At 51.9% G+C, this 20,174-nt stretch overlaps 1 protein-coding gene across 5 annotated transcripts in view; it reads left to right on the forward strand.

The window, feature by feature from the left end:
- POC1A (POC1 centriolar protein A) overlaps positions 1-20,174 on the forward strand; it is a 67,308-nt gene that overhangs the window by 36,952 nt on the left and 10,182 nt on the right. For 3 of the 5 annotated variants that reach the window (XM_045079317.1, XM_004780065.3, XM_013049767.2), the window contains exon 10: positions 10,258-10,401. The exons of 1 other annotated variant lie outside the window; for it this stretch is intronic. In XM_045079317.1, coding sequence (XP_044935252.1) covers positions 10,258-10,401 — 144 coding nt within the window. Of the gene's footprint in view, positions 1-5,433; positions 5,614-10,257; positions 10,402-20,174 lie in introns of those variants that run through there. One more of the 5 variants, XR_001177452.2, reaches the window with a different exon arrangement.

The raw sequence follows: 20,174 nt of genomic DNA on the forward strand, positions 1-20,174 counted from the left end.
TGTTTTTAGTGGGCCATGGCCAGCCAGACGGCTGCTCGGTTCTGTACAAGTTGGGTCCCCGTGAGATAGCCCAGATTTGGGGCACAAGTCACCTTCCTCTCCCCTTTCTGGCCCAGAGTCTGGCCCGTGGACTAGTTCAGGGTACTTTTGTCTGTGACAGAGTTTGTTTCCAGAACAGGCCGAGCAGGGGGCAAGGTCCAGTGTTAGAGATTAAAAGAAAAGGAGAAATTTCCACCTTGAGCAGGTGTTAATAATTGACCACCCCACTTACCAGAGCGGCCACTGGGTCACATTAGCTCACAGCATCTTCATGGTAAATCTCCGGCCACTCCTGGCTGCTGGCCAGGTATGTGCAGACCTTGCTTGCTGCTGACTGTCAAGCTACATAGGGACCTCTGAGCAGCTGGGGCCTGACATTCCACAGACAGGGTGGCCACTGCCTCAGAAACGCTGCCTCAGAAACCTCTGCTGATGACCAGGGAAACTGAGGCTTTGGGAATTGAACTGCACTGAAACGTGAGCTGGTTTTTTGTATCTGGGAACTGTAATCCCCAGACCAGTGATGGGCCTCATGGGCCTCACCTGGAGTCTTCAGCCTGGGCGTTTGCCTTTTGGTAATGTCCAGTGGAGAGTTAGTGATCTTCACCTTGATACTGAGTGGCCGTGATGGGTAGTATCAAGTACAGTGTTACGTGATCGGCAGGTTGGGCTTCTAGGGCTACTTCAGTTAAAACATCTTTTTTTTTTTTAAGATTTTTATTTATTTATTTGACAGCACAAGAAGGCAGAGAGGCAGGCGGGATGGGGGAGGGGGCGGGAAGCAAACACACTGAGCCACCCAGGTGCCCATCTTTTTTTTTTTTTTTAAGTCAGGCTTATTAACATACAAATCGTAGCATTCACCATTTTATTTGTTCTTTTTTTTCTTTTTAAGAAAGCTTTACGCCCAACATGGGGCTTGAACTCATGACCTTGAGATCAAGCATTGTATGCTCTACAGACTGAACCAGCCATGCACTTTAGCTTTTGCCATTTTAAAAAATGAACTGCTGGGGCACCTGGGTGGCTCAGCTGATTAAACATGCGACTCTTGGTTATTTTAACTCAGATGATCTCAGGGTCATAGATCGAGCCCCAATACATCAGGGTCTATGTTCAGCACAGAATCTGCTTGGGGTTCCTTCCCCCCTCCTTCTCCTTCCCGCTCTGTTCCTTCCCCCATTTGCATGCTCTCTCTCTAAAATAAATAAATAAAATCTTTAAAAAGTGAATTGCTCTCTGAGTTTGGGCAGACATGTACAGTTAATCACCACCATGATCAAGGTACAGAATATTCCCATCATCCCTAAAATTCCTTTTTGCCTCTTTCTATCTATCTACTCCTTCTACCTCCACCCATAGGCAACCACTAATCTGCTTTCTGTCACTACAGATCAGTCAGTGTGTGTGTGTTTCAGAATTTGATACAAATGGAATCATGTAATTATATATTCTCTCTGGTTTTTTTCAATTTGTCTAATTATTTTGAGATTTGCCCATGTTGTTACATGAGTCAATAGTTCATTCCTTTTTTAATTTTTTTTAAGATTTTATTTATTTATTTGACAGAGATCACAGGTAGGCAGTGAGGCAGGCAGGGGCGGGGGGAGGGGGAAGCAGGCTCCCCGCTGAGCAGAGAGCCCGATGCGGGGCTTGATCCCAGGACCCTGGGATCACGACCTGAGCCGAAGGCAGAGACTTTAACCCACTGAGCCACTTAGGTGCCCCAGTTCATTTCTTTTTATTGCTGAGTAGTACTCCATCAAATGTTTATCTGCCTGTTGGTGCACATCTGGGTTATTTTCAATTTTTGGCTATTGCAAGTAAAGCTGCTGTTAGTTTTGTTTTTGTTTTTGTTTTTTTTGCTGTTAACTTTGTTGTTTTTTTTTTTTTAAGATTTTATTTATTTATTTGACAGAGATCACAAGTAGGCAGAGAGGCAGGCAGAGAGAAAGGAGGACACAGGTGGGATCCCCGCTGAGCAGAGAGCCCAATGTGGGGCTCGATCCCAGGACCCTGGGATCATGACCTGAGCCGAAGGCAGAGGCTTTTAACCCGCTGAGCCACCCAGGTGCCCCAGCTGTTAACCTTTATATACTTACCTTTATATGGACATGTATTTCCCTTTCTCTCGGGTACATATCTAGCTGTGGAATGGCTGGAACATAACAAGTGTATGTTTAGCCTTTCAAGTAACTGTCAGACTCTTTTCTGAAGTGGTTGTACCGTTTTACATTCTCCCCAGTAGTGTCTGAATTTGAATTTCTCTACTTCCTCGCCACCACTTGGTATGGTCAGGTGTTTTAACTTTAGACCATTCTACTGGGTGTATACTGGTATCTTACTGTGATTTTTTTTTTTTTCTAAAGATTTTATTTATTAGAGAGAGAGCGGGGGAAGCAACAGTGGAAGAGGGAGAAACAGACTCCTCACTGAGCAGGGAGCTCGACATGGGCCTTGATCCTAGGACCCTAGGATCATGACCTGTGCTGAAGGCCGACGCCCAACTGACTGAGCCACGCGCGAGTCTGTGATTTTTAACTTGCATTTTCCTAACTGCTAATGATGGAGAGCATCTTTTATGTGTGCATTTGTCATCTTTATATGTTCTTTGGTGAAGTGTCTGTTCAAGTCTTTGGGGGTTTTTTCTTTTCTTTTTTTAAAAGATTTTATTTATTTATTTGACAGAGAGAGAGTGATCATAAGTAGGCAGAGAGGCAGGCAGAGAGAGAGGGAGAAGCAGAGCAGAGCCCGATGTAGGGCTGGATCTCAGGACCCTAGATCATGACCTGAGCTGAATGCAGAGGCTTAACCCACTGAGCCACCCAAGTGCCCCTGTTTTTTCTTTTAATTAGGTTGTCTTCTCATTGAGTTTTGAAAGTTCTTTTATATTCTAGATACAAGTCCTTACTGGATATGTAACTTGCAAATAATTTCTTCCTGTCCATAGTTGGTGTTTTCATTTTCTTAACAGTGTCTTTCAAAGAGCAGTTTTCAATTTTGATGTTCATTTTATCAGCGGTTTCTTTTATGGGTCATGCTTCTGGTGCCATACCTAAGAAATTTTTGCCTAATCCAAGACCATAATGATTTTCACCTATGTTTAGAAGAAAAGCTTATACAAATATTATAGTTCTAGGATTGACATTTAAGTCTGTGATCCATTTTGAATTAGTTATTTTTTATATGTGGTATGAAATATGTACCAAAGTTCATTCTTTTACATATGGACGTCCAGTTGTTCCAGCAACTGTCTTTACTAAGTTGTTTGCATGCCTTCATTAAAAATTAATTGCCCAGCTCTCTGTAGGTATATTTCTGGATGGCGTTGATCTATGTGTCTGTCTTTTTACCAGTACCACACTCTCTTCAATTACTGTAACTTTAAACTAAGTCTTGAAATCAGGTAATGTTTCTATGCTTCTATAGCTGATTTCAGAGAGAGCTGTCATCTCAAAAACACTGGGCCTTCAGTATGCAAACATGATATATCTCTTCATTGGTATTGGTCTTCTTTGATACTACTCATCAGTGTACTGTAGTTTTTAGCATAAAAACATGTAGTTTTTAGCATACAGATTTTGCATATATGTTGTTAGATTTATGTTTAAGCATTTTGTAGTGGGTTGAACAGTGGCCCCCTCAAAAATATGTCTGTCCTGACCCCCACAACCTGCAAACATGATCTTATTTGGGAAGGAGGTCTTTGCCAATGAAATTAAATCTCGAGATGAGGTTTTATCCTGGATTGTTGGGTTGGCCCTAAATCCAATGACAAGTCTCCTTACAAGAGCTACACAGAAGAAAAGGCCATGTGAAGATGGAGGTAGAGACTGGAGTAATACAGTCATAAGCCAGGGAATCCTGGAGCCACCAGAAGCCAGAAGAGGCAAGAAACAATTCTTTCTCAGTGCTTCCTCAGCGCAGGGGCCCTACTGATACCTTAATTTTGGACTTGCAGCCTCCAGAACACGGAGAGAATAAATTTCTATTGTTTTAAGTCACCAAGCATGACCGTTTGTTAGAACAACTGTAGGCAAGGAATAACACATTTCATGATTTTTTCATGTTATAGGAAAGATAGTAACCAAGGATTTTTGAAAATTAATGAAAGGGATCAAACAACAGACCCAAAAAGCTCAGAAAAAGGACAAAAGGCTAAACAAAAAACCTAAACCAAACCCTGTATAAATTACATTCAAGCTTCTACAAACCAAAGATTAAGAGAAAATCTTGAAGGTAGACAGAAAAGTGACATTGTATACAGGATCAAAGGTTAGAACCATAGAAGAATACTTCTATGAAACTACACAATCCAGAAGTCATTGGAGTAACATCTTTAAAGTATTTAAAAAAAAAAGTGTCAACCCAGAATTCTGTACTTAGCAAAAATATCTCTTAAAAATGAAAGAGAAATAAAGACTTTTTTTCTAACAAAAGCTGAGAAAATTTGCTACCAGCAAACTTGCTCTGTAAGGAATATCTCTTTTCTCTTTTCCTTCTGGGATTCCTGTCACACGTGTCAGACAGTTTGGTCTTGTCTCACGTTTATGGATACTCTGTTCTGGGGTTTTTTCCTCCCCCCTTACTGTGTCAGTTTGAGGAACTTATCAGTGTTGAAGGACATGGATTCATTTTCCTCAGCTGGGCTGAGCCTACCAATTAGCCCGTCAAAGCCATTCTTCCTCTCTGTTACGGGGTTTCTGATTTCTAGCATTTTCACGGACTCTTTCTTAGACTTTCTACCTCTCTGGTGGAATTCCCCATCTGTCCATGTGTGTTATCCACACTTTCCAATACAACCTTTAACATAGTAGTCAGAGTTATTTTAAATTTCATGTCTGATAGTACCAGCATCAAAGTCATCTGATTCTGCTGATAACTTTTTTTCCCCAAGATTTTATTTATTTGAGAGAGAGCGAGCTTGCACATGTGATCACATTTGATGTTGAGGAGAGGCAGAGGGAGAAGCAGGCTCGCTGCTGAGTGCAGAGCCTAGATATGGGGCTCAATCCGGGACTCCAGGATCGAGACCTGAGCCAAAGGCAGATGCTTAACAGACTGAGGCAGCCAGGCGTTCCTGCTGATGCTATCGGACAGTGGGGTTTTTTCCCTTGCCTTTTTGTGTGTGTCATAATTTTTGATTAAATGCCCATACATCATGTTTAGGATAGTAGAGACAGAAGTAGATAGCCTTATCGGGAGTTGAGCTGAGTTTAGTGTTACTCCTTACCCATATCTACATCTTGATGTTGAACCAGTGAGACCATAGTCAGTCCAGATGGGTTGATTTCTTGTCACAAAGAAGACCTGCCAGCTGTTTTGTTTTTTAATAAATGTATGGGTTGGTGACCGTGTGTTCAAGTGGCTGAGATCAGTCGGATATTTCTGCAGTTTCTACTGTGCACGATGCTGAGCTCCTGGTAGCCTATGACAGGCTGGCGGCCGTAGAAACTGAGGCAAGCAGAAGATGAACCTGCTGTGAGAGCTCAGGATCCCATACCAGGGACCATACCAGGGGACCGTACCAGGGGGTACATGCAGACCCCAAGTGAGAGTTCCACAAAGTGAAAGGTATTTGTCTTTTCTGAGTCTTCACCTTTTTTTCTTCGGACGTTAGGAGGTCTGTATATGGCAAAAATGAAAGCTATCCGCTCGGTGCCGCTGTGTAGATACATAGTATGTGCTGATGTCATCGTTACTGAGCCGGCAGGGCTCCCGGGACCCTTTGATGTTGAGCGGGGCAGAGTCCTTATAGCCTTTCCCCCTCACGTGCTGCCCCGGCTGTTCCGTCACTGTCATTACTCACAGCCGGGTACGTGCATCCCTTCTCATCTCCTTATCTCTGCTTATCGCTTGCTCGCCCAGCGCTGGGAAACACTGCATCTCCAGGGAGCTGGCTTGCAGGTGAGGGGCTGCAGCGCTGTGCAGGGTGGGGCCGTAGACCTCCCCCCCCCCCCCCCCCCCCCCGCCGCTTGGCATGGCAGGGTTTCATTACCCAGGAATGTCACTGCGGTGAGCTGGGCTCTCCGAAGTGGTGGGTGCGTGTGGAGGGCCTACTCCATGTTCAGCTCTGAGCCGGGCAGGCGGGTGGGGGAGTAACTCAGACAGTGTTTGACGCCGGACCTGTGTGGCAGGCATGTGGAGGCAAAACCACAGGCCGTGTCACCTGTCAGAGGCTGCCTGATGTCAGGGAATGGCCTCTCACGTGGGTCCTGGTCCCAGCTTTCTCCTTTCCTGGGTGACTTTGAGCAAGATCTCTAACCTCCCCGAGCCTGCTGCCTGCCCCCACACCCACCGAAAAATAAGCTTAATGATGCCTGCTGTGAAGAAAGGGCCACTGTAAGGATTAAATGTGTGTAAATGCTGGCACGTGGTAGGTAACAAGGGGACAACAGCTCTTGCTATCTTTATGTTCTGGCCCTGTGGCGTGTGCAGTGCTGTCATATCCACCAGTAAGAGGATGGACAGAAAGCAGAAAAGGGCTGCGTCCTGGGGGAGGAAAGACAGGGACCAGATGGCGCAGCCAGAGGAATAGCCTGGGGCAGGCAGGACCCTGGGCTTGTGGGGGAAGCTTGAGGCTGGGGCCCTCCCAATGGTCATTTGCTCTCGGAGCTTCCATCTCCTTTGTTGTCACCTGGTCACAGCCTGTGAGAGGTCAGAGTGGGCAGGGGAGCATGGCGGTTCCCACAACCGTGTCCTCCAAAGGCCTCCTCCCTGGCTCGGCACGTGGCTGCTGTCCTCAGTGCACCTTTGGAGCTGGCTCTCTTTGGGCTCAGAAGAAGGGTTCCTGTTGTGAGTCAGCGGTGGTCCCCCCAACTCGCTGTCGTCACTGTGCTCCCAGGGACTCAGCTTGGGGCTGTCAGTTTCTGGGCCGTTTTTCAGAAACACTCAGAATTTCCATTCTATCCTTCCCAGGCAGCAGGCAGCACCCGTCTGGCCACTCCTGGAGGATGCTGGCTGTCGGGACAGAGGGCTGCCTGGCTCCCACCCTCACTTTCATGGCCTTTCCTGAGGGAGCCACAGGGACTCACTGTCCAAACGAAGAGTGTGTGTGTCTGGAAGGGTGGCGGGGGTGGAGTGGGGGGGAATCTTTCGGGGCAGGGGCGCAGGGCTGGAGCTACTTCTCAAGAAGGGCCTGCAAGTGATTTCAGAGAAGTGCCTTTCACAGCCCAGCCCTTTGTGGGATAGGCCCAGTCATCACTCCCATCATGCAGATGAGGAAGGAGAGGCCTAGGGAAGTTAAGCTTCTTGCCCAGGGCCACCTTGCTTATCAGTCCTGGAGCTCAAATGTCGGCCAGGGCCTATCTGAATCCCTGCTCTTCCCCAGTGCACTGTGCGGGGTCCCCTGACATTGCTGCCTGGGCCTGGGGCTGCTGTGGTGAGGTGAGGGCTATTCAAGGCTTCTGGAACATTTCCTTTTGGGGTGGACTCCTGCATAGGCATTGGGATCTGAAACTGTGTGCCGCTACCTGTCAATGACCAACATTGTGGTTGAACCCGCCCTCATAGTTCTTAATATAATTACAAGACACCCTTCAGCAGTAACCATCAGGAACCTTTGGAAGAAATGAAGGGACCGGGGCGCCTGGGTTGCTCAGTGGGTTAAGCCTCTGCCTTCAGCTGAGGTCATGATCTCAGGGTCCTGGAATCAAGCCCCACATTGGGCTCTCTGCTCAGCAAGGAGTCTGCTTCCTCCTCTCTCTCTGTCTGCTCTCTGCCTACTTGTGATCTCTCTGTCAAATAAATAAATAAAATCTTAAAAAAAAAAAAAAATGAAGGGACCTAGAAGTAACACAGCACACGTGAGGCCACACAGCAAGGGTGAGGGGAGAGGAGAGAGAGCAAGCACCTGAGATTGCACTTTTATTGGGGTTGAGGGTAGAGGCCTGGGGGTTTTCAGGGCTCCCTTGTTATTGGTGAATTTTAAACATAAGAGTGGGAATTTTAAGAAAAAAACCACATGGCCATATGGTCAGTTCCCTAAATCTGCCAAGATCTCGGAAACCAAGGAACCTCTGTGGTGGGGGGTGTCCCAGCTCTTCGTCTGGTCATGGGCGGGCAGCATGTTTATTCAAGATAGCCCTCTTCAAGTGGATGCCTCTCTGAAGTGGTTGCCTGGGCAGTCAAGAAGTCAAGCACTTGCATTACAAACCAGAAGGAAAACCCCACACCTATCAGGGCCTACGCTAGCTAATCGCACTGGTTTCTGGAGGCCCAGGGCCCCAGTCCTGGTGGGCACACATAGCACACAGCAGGCACGCCCACAATGGGCTCGCGTGCTTGGCACTGCTCCTGTTTTAGAGAACACCCCTCGAGCTCTGTGTCTGACCTTCATGTTCTCTTTAACCTCCAGAGCCTGTGTTTCTCCAGGTTCCAATGGGCATGCATGGGAGAGTTTGCTATCTTTGAGACTAGAACACTTTCCAACTACAGCAAAATAGGCAGTAGGGCCCAGGAGCCAAACTGCCCTCCTTGGCTGATTGGGAATCCTCCCCTGTGATCTTTCTCTTCTAGGACTCTGATGCCCACCCCGGTGACCCTGGCCAGAGCAGAGTCTTCCTAGGGCTGGGCTACTATGGGTCCATCCCGGAGATGGGCAGACTCAGAGATGCAAGCCAGCTGCTGGTGGCACATGTGCAGGCAGCCTCGGGGAGCCCCAGTCACAGCCAGTAAATTCTCCTGGCCGGGTAGAGTAGCCATAGCTCTGTGGCACATGGGTAGCTGGCATGCTTTGAGCCCAGAGATATCCTAGATTCAGAAGGGACAGGGCTGATGAGCATAGGCAGGAAACAGAGAGAGGCACACAGACTCATGGATGGGCAGCAGGCCCTATGGACAGGCCGGCATTGATTCAGCCCACTCGTGTGTCCTGGCACTGGAGATGGAGTGGCTGGAGGAACTGGGCAGGGCTGGGGCAGGCACAGGCATTCGGGAGCACAGAGGCGCTGCTGATCAGGCGTTCCAGGTTGCAAAGCGAGTAGAGGCTAGGGTGCTGGGGTCAGGGGGAAGGAAGGCTGGATGAGGGCCTTCCAGTAGGGGAGGACCTTGGGATCTGGGCAAGGGGGTACAGAGGCAGGAGGGGAGTTGTGCAAGGAGGTAGCCTGGAGTGGGGTGCCTTGTCAAGGTGCTCAAATTTTCTCCCAAAGGCAGTAGAGAGCCCTGGAGGACTGGCAAAGCCATGGGGTGATGTGGTAACATTTAGAAATTTGTTGAGGTCATGGTTTAAAACCCTGAGCCCCATGTGTGGCTGCCTTTTATGGGTTACTGGGGCTTTGGGGCCAGCCAAGAGTGTCAGTCTCACTAAGCACACCATTCCCGCAGGGAGCAAGTCCACAGAGGAAGGTTCTAAGACCAAAACTGGGGCATCTGCCATCTGTGTCCTCGGGAACGGTGTGGCTCTGGGAGTTCCACCCTGCTGAACATGCGCACAGCGGTTCATGGGTTAAGAGAAGTGCTAATACGTACACAGAGTGGTGCCTGAATCTGGGGAGACCCAAGTTGGACTGGGATGGGTCCCCTTAGGAATCACCTGCGCTCAGTGATTGTGAGTGTGTATTTGGTGGGGGAGTGGTGCAGAGGTTAGGCTTCTGCATTTGGGGACTGAAGCCTCTCAGGCAGGAACACTGATCCCTCACTTCTCCGGAAGGCTCTCTACAGCAACTCGGGGTACCTGTCCCAACAGGCACAGGATTCCCACCAGCCATCTGGATGCTCACACACAATTCCTGTTTTCCCAGGGGTTCTGCCTAGGGCGGGGTCGGAACATCCCCCCAGTTCTAGGCCAAGCCCACACTGGGGGTGGGGAATGGGCCTGGGCCTTGCCAGGAAGAGGAGTGACATCAGAGCCAGCCTGGGCTTCAGGGTCTCCAGACTCTGAGGGGGCCTACTACGGGCACGGGCTGCATGAGGAACCAACGGAAGGCACTCTGCGGCCCACCTGCCCCTCCCCCCTGGCTCCTCCAGCCCTCACTGCCATGTGCTCAGATGGCACTCCTCACTCACGGCCTCTGCTCAGAAAGGAAGTCCTGGAAGCGGGTGCGTGGCCCGGATGTGGGAGTACCGCCACACTGCATTTCTCACCAGTATTTAGAACTCATGTTTTCCAGATTGTGGGTAGTTTTCCACTTTATCCTTTGGAGGGGCTGTTCCTCTTTCCGTGTTTCTTTAAGTCCTGAATGAGGACTGAAGGACTCCCTTTCTTTTCATTGTCCTTAGCCAGAAGTGGATTTCCCCATCCCTCCAGGCAGAGGCAGGAGTCAGGAGTCGGTGCAGAGCCAGCCCCAGGAGCCCACCAGCATGCCCCAGACGCTGACCAGCACACTGGAGCACATCGTGGGCCAGCTGGACGTCCTCACTCAGGTAGGCCAGGACATGCGTTCACCCCACTTGGCCTGGCATTTGGGCCGTTTGAAGTTGGGCAGCAGGTGCTATATTTAAAAAAAAAAAAAATCATCATAATGGATCTACTTTCCAGTCCAAATTAATAAAGTTGCATTGCCTGCCTTGAGGTCCTGGCTCTCAGAGCCATCCGAGCTCCGGCCAAGCCACTGGACCCCAAAAATCCCCAGTGCTAGTCCTGCCAGGGTGTGCCCTCGCAGGGCCAGCCTGGCCCACAGCAGAGCTTTGAAAGAAACACTGTCCATTCATCCCGCTCATCGCGGGGTGGGCACCCTCCAGGGGTGTGCCAGGGAGCTGTGAGCAGTGAGTCAGGCATCTGGGAGCCCAGGCTCTGGCTTTGAGCTGGCACTGCTCTTATCCTCCAAGCAGCCTTGGCGAAATCCCTTTGGCTGGTGCACTCCCCAAGCCCTGGTGCACTCCTCTATGATGTGCGGTGTTCGTGGACTCCAGGTCCTGTTCATGGTCAGGATTAAAGAAGATGAATCTGTGGGAAGCATTTGGCTTACACCTGGCTCAAGGCAGCTGTTCAGTAAACATAAGCGGTGGTGCTGACCAGCGTCATCAGCAAGGTAGACATGGACCCAGGCCTCTGGAGCATAGATACATCTGGCAGTTGCTAATATAGAATTGGAGTACAACAGCTTCCCTAAGAACAGAGTGCCCTGGCAAGAGGTGGCTGCTGGCACCGCAGGCACGAGAGTGGCCTTGGTAGGGGGAAGCAGCCTGCCTGCAGGACTGGAGGGGGCCACAGGCACATCCAAGCAACAAGCAAAGCCCAGCGTGACTGGCATGGGGTATAGGTGGGGGTGGTGGTGCCAAGGCAGGATTTAAAGGTCGTCAGGCCCTTTCCCCACCTCAGCTGTGGATGCAGACTGCCTTCTCTTGTGCCAACTCCTGGGTAGACCAAGGGTGTGGGAAGAAGACAAGGGAGCCCTGAGTCCCTGGTAGAAATAGAGCTGAAGTGGCGTACCATCCTTTCCCTCCCTCTGGATCCCTGGCCAAGTGAGAAAAGCTCTCTATCATGTCATGTGGCCCACGGCGTGTCGTGGCATCCCAGCTGGTACTGCACACCTTGGGCCCAGGGAAGGAAGGAGCTTTGAAGGGAAAGGTCTGGTGTCAGTGGCTGGGGCTGGGGGGCGTCGGGGGTGGGGAAGACAGGCACATCAGACAGACATTTCTGGAAGCCTGTTAACCCTTGAGAAGGCCTGTGCTGAGAGAGGTATGAGCAACATGCACATCCCCCATCTCACACGCATCAGAAACCGCCAAGCCCGCCTCATGTTCTTCACAGCCTTGTCAAGTGTGAGAGATCAGGGGAGGTGGAATCAATTAGAACTTTATAGGATAAAATTGGAAATTAAGTCTGAGAAGATGGTTAAAAATAGCTTCATTGGATCGCTTCATTGGAGTATAGCACTAGAAGCATTTCCCGTCACTGTTTCAGGGGTGCACGCGGGAGGTTTTGTTACGTGTTAGCAGTTTGGAGTGTGATAGTAACTTTGTGAGAAACCTCCATCACCGAGAATAATGAAGGCTTTCAGGTGGCCTGGGCCTCTGGCCCCAGGTCTGGATGGCTGTGCGGCACCCTCGTCCTACCTCACACCATCCAGCCCCTTTGCAGATCCAAACAGCACTCCACCCCCGACCAGATGCCAGGCCCGTCAGCCAGGCACCTGCTCTGCCAAACAGTGTGCATTCCTGAATGTTCCTGATGGACTTGACATCCTGAAGAAGATTCTTGGTTTCCACAGTTGAAGCCCCCAGTCGAGGCCGCAGCCTAGTTTCCAAGTGGTAGGAGGTGCATTTGTGCTCTCTGGTGTGCTGTCCTTGAGTTTGGCTGCTGGTTGTTTTCCAGACGTACCTCCTCTCTTCCATTTGGGGCTCTGGCTGAGGTATCCAAGCTACAGCCAGAGCTGTCTCTTGTGGGATTGGGTGTTCCTTTCTCTTGGGACCAGTGTGGCTGTGGGCAGCCCCACCTCTGAAGTCCAGAGCCCAGAGCCAGGTGATCCTGCTGAGATACCCATGTGGGTCACTCAGCCGGGCTCTGAGCCTCCTTTGCCTATGGGTATTGGTCTCACACAGGACCCCGTCAGTGAGCACTGCTCGCCATCTTGACGTACCTCTGTACTCTGGAGGGGCAGGGGTTTCTCAGCTACCCCCACAAGGACTCCTACCTCAGAGTCATCTGAATCATGCTATTCCCCTCTGTCCCAACCCCCTCACTGCCCCTTCCCTCCCCGACAAGGAAGTCTACTTCAAAGAGGGTTCTGAGAGGGAAGTTGCCTTCTGGGTCCTTCCATCCTCCGTCCCCCAGAACATCCTCCAAGGAAGAAGTGTGGGGGCTGCAGTGGCTGAAATGTTTACTGAGTGAGTCACAGAGCCTTCCGCCCCTGGGTGACATGAGCAGGACACCCCGTTGCGGAAGCCCTCAGTCCTCAGAGCCTGCCTTTCTGCTCAACAGGCTGGGGTGGCCCAGTGACTGATTCCTCCTCTCTGGATGTTCACGGCCCATTTGTGCCAGTCTGAAGGCCCAGGACCAATCTCAGTCCTCCTCAGTGGCCCCCAGAGGTCAGGCGGCTGAGTGCGCCCATGGAGAACAGTGGCTCAGCTTGCTTGGGTGTACGTTCTGGTGACCTTGGGCCAGGTGCTTAACCTCTGTGCCTCAGTTTCCAAATCTGGAACACATTGCTGATAAGAGTAGCCACTTCACAGGTCTGTCGTGAGGATTAGATGTGTTAGCTCGTGTGAGGCTCTGCGAACAGTCCCCAGCAGTGCCGTGTGCTGCCCTCATCATTAGGGTCTGGTGGGGGTGGCGGGGGGATCACAGCAACACCAGAAACACTTCCCCCAGTTCCCCCCTATCTCCCTGCCTGGAGGAGCCGTGCCTCAGACCCTCGCAGAGGGGGCAGCGAGTTCCCTTCGTTGCTTGAGCTTTCTCTGCATCTGGGGCCAGCAAGCGTTCAAAAGGCTCGGCATTGCCTGGGAAGCAAACTCTCCTTGGGCCATGTACAGCATCCAAAATCCAGCCCTTTGACTCTCCAGTTGAGGATGGACCATTTTATTTTTTTAGGAATGCCTTTTCTCTAAAGTGTTCTTCAAAACGGGTACACATTGTTCTTCAAAAGTGTACTCGTTCGGGGCGATAACTTTGGAATGGTTGCAAGGTTCACAGGCCTTTGTCCATTTCCCGCGTGAGTGTTCTCTTTGACCCGGCCTGGCAGTCCTCCCTATGGTGTTGTATTAGATGGGAAGTCCACAGAGGGTAGGGATCATGTATGCTTTGTCATCTGCCTCCTCCCGCTGTTTATCTGAGCCCTGCAACTTTCCACAGGCACTCTTACCTGACCCTCTTGTCATCCTCCCGCCTGGTGCCCAGCAGCTAGCACCATGCCAGTCGTGGATAGGGTGTGGGTAATGGCTTGCTGGGCCTGGACCAGCCCCTGGGGCCACTCAGCCGGGGACTTCTCCAGGATCCTGGGTGATCCTGAGCTCAAGCCACTGTAGGCTGGGGTTCCCCAGCTTCCCCTGCTGGAGAGTTTTGGTGTAGTCAGGGTTGGCTTCCTCGAGGAGTCTACCTGCAAGCCGAACGTTAACCTGAAAGTTAAGGCCAGACATTGTTGCTCTGGGATCACAGAGCCTGGTAGTTCTGAGGTCCCAGGCTAGAGAGTACACCCCCTTGCCCTGACCCTTCTTTGTGTGGAAGACACCCCTCCTTACCCCTCTGAGGTTGCGGTTTGGGGCTTCACGGATTCCTCCACTGTGCTCCTTGGGACCCCATCCCAGCTGGATTTTGTGTTCTGAACAGCTGGGGTCTGTCTAGCCTTACACTCCCCTGCCAGCTGTGGGAAGCAGAGTGACCACCGGCCCATCAGCTTGGACACACCTGCCCTCCCGGATCTGAGGACCAACCCCATCATTCATCAGGTGACATTGTTCCCCAGAGCCTTATAAAGTTGGGACAGTCGAGCCAGCTCATGTTTCCGAGCGCCGTTGGGAAGCCCTTGGTTAAATGGATGTGTTAGACCGGCACCAGCTGTTCCGTGAAGCACAACACGAAGTCCGTGTGCTCCCAGGAGAGTGTGGGAAAGCACCAGGCTGGCCAGGTAACATAGGAGTGTAGGGAGTGGACATTCCACAGGCCTCCGCAGCTGCTGGACTTGAGTCCCAGGAATGCCCTTGAGCTGCCAGTGAGACTCTAGTGGTCTGACTTGGCAGTAGGATGAGAGGGAGAGAAAGAAGAGCTCTTTTCCCAGGTCCAGGGAGGGGAGTCCAGGAGGTGACGGGGGACCGGGGTGCAAGGGGTTGTTGAAAATCCGAGATGGGTCATGGGGCCCATTAGAGATGGGAGCCTTGAACCTGGACCCAGGCATCTGGCCAAGATTGAAGCTCTTCAAAGACGTATACTTACTGTGATAGCTGTTCTTTTAATCCAGTTATCCTAATGATTGTTGGGGGAAATGTGTTTCCTAATAATGGCATTTAGGTTTTTCTTTCTTTCTTTTAAATTTTTAAATTTTTATTTATTTGAGAGAGTGAGAGAGCCTAAGCAGGGTGAGGGGTAGAGGGAGAAGCAAGCTCCCTGATGAGCAGGGAGCCCAATGTGGGGCTTGATCCCAGGACCTTGAGATCATGACCTGAGCCAAAGGCAAATGTTTAACTGAGCCACCCAGGCACTGGGATTTAGGTTTTTCTTTGGAAACTTTTTGCTCCTCAAAACCCAGATGGCAATTCTCAGGAGCTGCCAGGGCTGAGTGGGTGCCCCGTCTTCCTCTTGTGACCCTGTCCACACACACACACACCCTGGAGAGAACACACACCTGTCCTATGGCTATCACGGGGTCACTGCCTGTCCCAAGTCTTCTCTTCCTGAGAAAGTTGACTCAACCTTAGAGGACTATGAGGTCCAGAAAAAAACTGCTCCGGCCCAGCTTTGCCTCTTTCTGTCTGTGTAGATCTGAGTAAGCCTTGGTTTCCTCCTCTACAGACGGGAGACTTTGGGCACTGCCCATCTGCCTGTCCCGTGCGGTAGGCAGCAGAGGTCAGCACCTCACATGGGGCCAGGACTTCCCTTAGGGCCTTCTTTCCATGAGTCGCCTTCCTATCTCTGCTCCCCTTGAGGAAGCACTCCAGGGTAGGCCCCGTGGCTGCCAGACCTGCCTGCTTGGGGTTCTGTATCCAGACAGAGGCCCTGGTCTTTCCTCTCATGTTCTTGTGGGCCTGTGTCAGGTGATCTGGGGGCCACGTCCCATCACCGGCCTGGCTGCGTGAACTCCCCTCCCCCTCCCACACTGTCCCCTTTGCTTCCTTTGCAACTCCTGTATGACAGAGCTTCAGGGGCTTTCTGGGATTTGCAGAGTCCCTGGATCTTCCTCAAGGGCCAGAAGTAGGGCGCTGAGGTGCAGACAGTACCCGGGAGCTGGGGAGGCTACAGTGAGGGGCCTGGGCCCAACAAACAGCTTGGAGGTTTTGCCTCTGAAGCCCACAGCAGAGTTATTTCTGACTCTAGTTTCACATCTTGCTGCTTTTTAAAAATACCAAACCATGAAATTCCTGCTCCAGCTATGTTTTTTTTATGGCACCCGTGCTTCGGGCTGGCCACAGCAATGCTGTGATGTCACGTTCAGGTTCCTGTGACTCACCAGGGGCCGCTGGGCTCCGGGACTAGAACATGCATGCAGTGGGAAGCAGGCGGGGGCAGGCCTACCCAGCCCCGCCAGTGTGGGCCTCTGACATTTGAGTTCGTGAAATAGCCAGAAAAATAGCCAGGTTGTAACTCTGCTGACCTAACTCAGCAGGGCCAAGGATTTGTGTCTGTGTGCTTCGGGGAGTTAGACAGTTGGGGAGTGGCCTGTTTATTTTGAGACATCCCGACCCTCCCCATCATGGTCCTGGTGGTTCCCTATTTGATGAGCTGCTTGGGTGAGACACCTAGTTCCGTGCTGGCAGGGAAGGTGCGAACGCAGGGCCCACCTGACTCCTCTCGGGGGCTCTCGGTCTACTTCTTTCCTGGGCAGATGAACTGTTGTTTGTACAAACAGACTCGATTTTGAAGCAGTTGTGCCATTTTAGCTGGGGGTGGGCCCTCCCAGGTGTGCCTGGACCGAACTCTTCAGGAGGGTGTAGAGTGAAAGTCAGCCTTCCTGGCTGCTCCAACCCCTGCCAGGACTCCCATTTATAGAGTGTGTGCAGCCCTCCAATGGCAGCAGCCTGGAGTGGTGGTTGCAGGTTCCGGCAAACGTGGTGCTTCTCTCCACATCAGCACATCTGACCACCAGGCCTACCTAGTCCAGAGAGGGTCTAGCTGTCCTCTGTACAGACATTCAAAAGCTGCCATTGGGCCAAAATCAAGTTCAGGACAGCCTGCGCTCCTGCCACTTGGGGGTTTGGAGACGAGATTTGTTTTTCCTCTGTCAAGAGGCTGCTTCCTGGGGACAGGACACTCTGTGGTCTGTGTCAGAGGCATACTTGGGGTTTGACTCCAGCTGGTTGCAGAGGGGCTGGGCTCTGGCCCTTCCCCCACCCTGTTGCTCTTTTGGGCCATGTGTCCATAGGCCCCTCTGGCTTTGCAAAAAGCAAAGGCTGGCGCTGCTCAAGGCACTCAAAGATAGGCCAAGCTCACGTTCATGAGTGCATGGCAGGCTTCGTGGCAGCTCTGTCCTCTCTGCCGTCTGCGGTTGTGGCAAAAAGCATTCCTCTCCAAAGAGGCTGCAGATCGAATGCCCCCCGCCCACCAGATGGACTTGGGATGGCTGTGGTTACCTCCGGGGCCCGGAATGTTCACGGTCCTAGGAGATTTCTCCTGTGAGGCCCCAAGCCTGCTTGGGGTGGGCGGCACGGGGGGAGGGGTGGGGGAGCAGGGGCTGAAGTGGGATAACAGGGCCCATGCAGGGGCATCGCTTTCAGACTGACTCCAGGATTACTCTAGAGAAAGGAAGAAGGGGACTGCAGGTTGTTTGCTCGCACTCTTCTTGGGACCCAGGGGCCCTCCGGGGAAGGGTTAAGCGCTGGCCACAAGAAGGGGTCTATGACTGTTCTGGTTGGACAAGCAGTGCCATATAGGCCTGCATGGCTCTGTGATGAACCAAGTCACAGCTGACCCTGTGGCCATTTGGCACTGTCCCAAATGAGGCGCCGCTAGAGCAGGGGCAGGGAGAGCTACAGTCAGGCTGGCCCCTTCCTTCCCCCTGCCCCTCGGAGGGCCCTCTCCGGGCCTGGACGGCCAGTACAGATCCTCTCCTTGATGGGGGAGGAAAGGCAGAAAGATGCTTTAAACTCAGGGAGGCATGGCTTTTGGAGGAGCAGGTCCATGCCTGCCTCCTTCTGATTTGGGCCCTGCTGGTGGCTCCAGAAAACCATTAAAGATGACAGGCTACGTTTCCTACCATGGATCAGTGGGTCCTCAGCAGGGCAGGGAAATCCTGTGAGCCCTTCTTGCCTGAGCTGGTCCTGTTGGGCTGGGGCTTACCGCCTGACTTGCCAGGCTGTCCTGAGGCCTCCAGCAAGCTACCTGACAGTCTGTCTGACTTGGGATGATCGTGTTTTATTGGGTTGTGGTAAATTAACTAGCATGTTCATTTATGGATTGTTGGAAAAGTCAGCTTCCAAAGAAACAGAATGCAGGAGGTGGTCAAAGCCAAAGTTCACGCCCCATGCTCGGCCCTGTTTGGACTCACCCTGGGGTCAGAGTACAGAGCCTCTGGCCCAGCAGTGACTAGCATCGTGCACTTTGGGGCTGTCCCCGTTAGACCCTTTGCCTCCCTGGTGGCCTGCCCAGGGCTGACAAAGACCTTGCACTCAGGCCAGTGTGGGTGGGATACACAGCTCAGATCTTCTGTCCTGGTGCAGGTAGCCCCCCATGGGTCCCAGGAGCATTTGGTTTTATGGATGGTGGTGAGTGGACCCACTTTTAATAGCTTCTCTTTTGTGGGTAAGTAGTAAGATGGAAAAGCCTGTGTTCATTTAAAAGGAGCTGCTTTTAAGTCACAAGGAAGGTAAATTAGCCAAGATTCCTTAATCCCATGGCTAATCCACCAATAGAAAATAGTATTTCATGTACTTCTCGAGGAGAGCTAATCCTCCGTAGAGGTGGGGATTGGGGGATGCAGAAACGTCAGAGAAATCCTATATCCCTGAGATAATGTGAAACAGAAACATAGACCTATGGGCTCGAGGGACAAAGGCTCATTTTGTGTTGTTAGCAGCAAACTGGGGGGTGAAAAGGGTTGGTTAAAAAGACAGTTGCCTAGCCTGGGGAGATTGGGAAGAATTTCTTCAAAAACACATTTTGTTGTATATCGACTCTGTGATCCTAGACAAGTCAGTCTATCCGACGCCAGCGTGAGAGGGAGTCTCCTTCTTCCCCTCTACAGTTCAGGGCTCAGAGCTGTTCGCCCTCATCAAATGAGGTCTGAGGTGGGAAGGGGAGGAAGTGGGCTGCTTCCTGGACTCCCCACCTACTTTGTGCACCCCCACATCCTGCTGAGGCCAAGGCCAGCGGACAGGGGCCCCTCCGTCCTACCTACCCTCCAACCCCTCCCCCACCGTTCCCTCAAGCCTCCCAGGTCCAAGGCCCAGGCTAGAGGGAGGGGAGCGGGTTCCTTACCAGCCAGTCGGGCTCATGGGGACCTGGGCTGGTTGGGGCAGCACCCAAATTCTCTGCATCTCCGTGGCGCTCAGGGCCTGGCATTTGTCCATCCAGCGCCCTGTGTGGCACCTACTGTGTGCTAGGAGCTGTGCCTGGAAACAGGAGGATAGCGGTGAGCAAGAATTGACAAAAACCCCTGTCCTCGTGAAGCTGACGTTTAGATTGATGGAGGTCAACAGGCTGTCGAGGGCCAGCATCTGCACCTTCAACTTGAGGGCCCCTGTGCCACAGATGACGGGGTGCCAGACAGAGGCTGGGGCAGAGGGCCAGAGCCCTGGCTGGTGGGAAGAGCAGGGCTCAGACCAGCAGCCCCATTCTCAGGAAGGTGTGCTGGCCCTTCCAGCCCACATTCACCCCACAGACACAGGGCAACTGGCTGGCCAGGGCACCATCCCCAAGACAGGGTACTGCGTGTGCACATGCACACATGTGTGCTCACACAGACATACACCAGCAGACAAAGCTGGAACTGGCAGGAGACGAGGCAGAGCTGTGCGGGCGCTGAACCTGGCAAACCCACTTTGTTTTGATAGCTCACAAGACCCCACAGCAAAGAGATTCCCCTTTTCTTGCATCTGTTTTAGATCTTTAAAATCTGAGTGAAGTCAAAACCATGCTATGGGGGAGATTAATTCCACATTTTTCCATCTTTGCAATGAAACCAAAGGAAAGTTCGACATTCTGTGCGGCATAGTCAAGACAGGGGCCTTGAGCCAATGGCCAACGCCAGGATGTTTCCCGCAGCCTGGCACCAGGGTCCCCAGTAGTGTGGTTGGGCAGCTGTGCTCTCTCCTGAAGCCCCAGGGCGCCTGGGACACTACCACCAGTAATCTGGCTTCTGGGGTGGGGGGCGGGGGCTGGGATGCCCCCACCCCTGTGGGAGACCGCCTGGAGGAGCCCAAAGCAACCACAAGCCTGGAAATGATTAAAAGGAACTTTCCGTCACAAGAGAACTTTAAGGAGCAGCCAGACCACCACGTGCCCTGATGGCTCAGTCCCTACCAGGCCTGACCACAGGCTGCCTTCTTCAGGGCCCCATCCAGGCCCATCTGTGCGCAAGGCCCCCTGCAGCCCAGAGCTCCTCCATGGC

This window comes from Mustela putorius, unplaced genomic scaffold (assembly GCF_011764305.1).
Source record: "Mustela putorius furo isolate JIRA1106 unplaced genomic scaffold, ASM1176430v1.1 tig00000095_pilon_pilon_pilon, whole genome shotgun sequence".
In the NCBI taxonomy this organism is placed as follows: domain Eukaryota; kingdom Metazoa; phylum Chordata; class Mammalia; order Carnivora; family Mustelidae; genus Mustela; species Mustela putorius.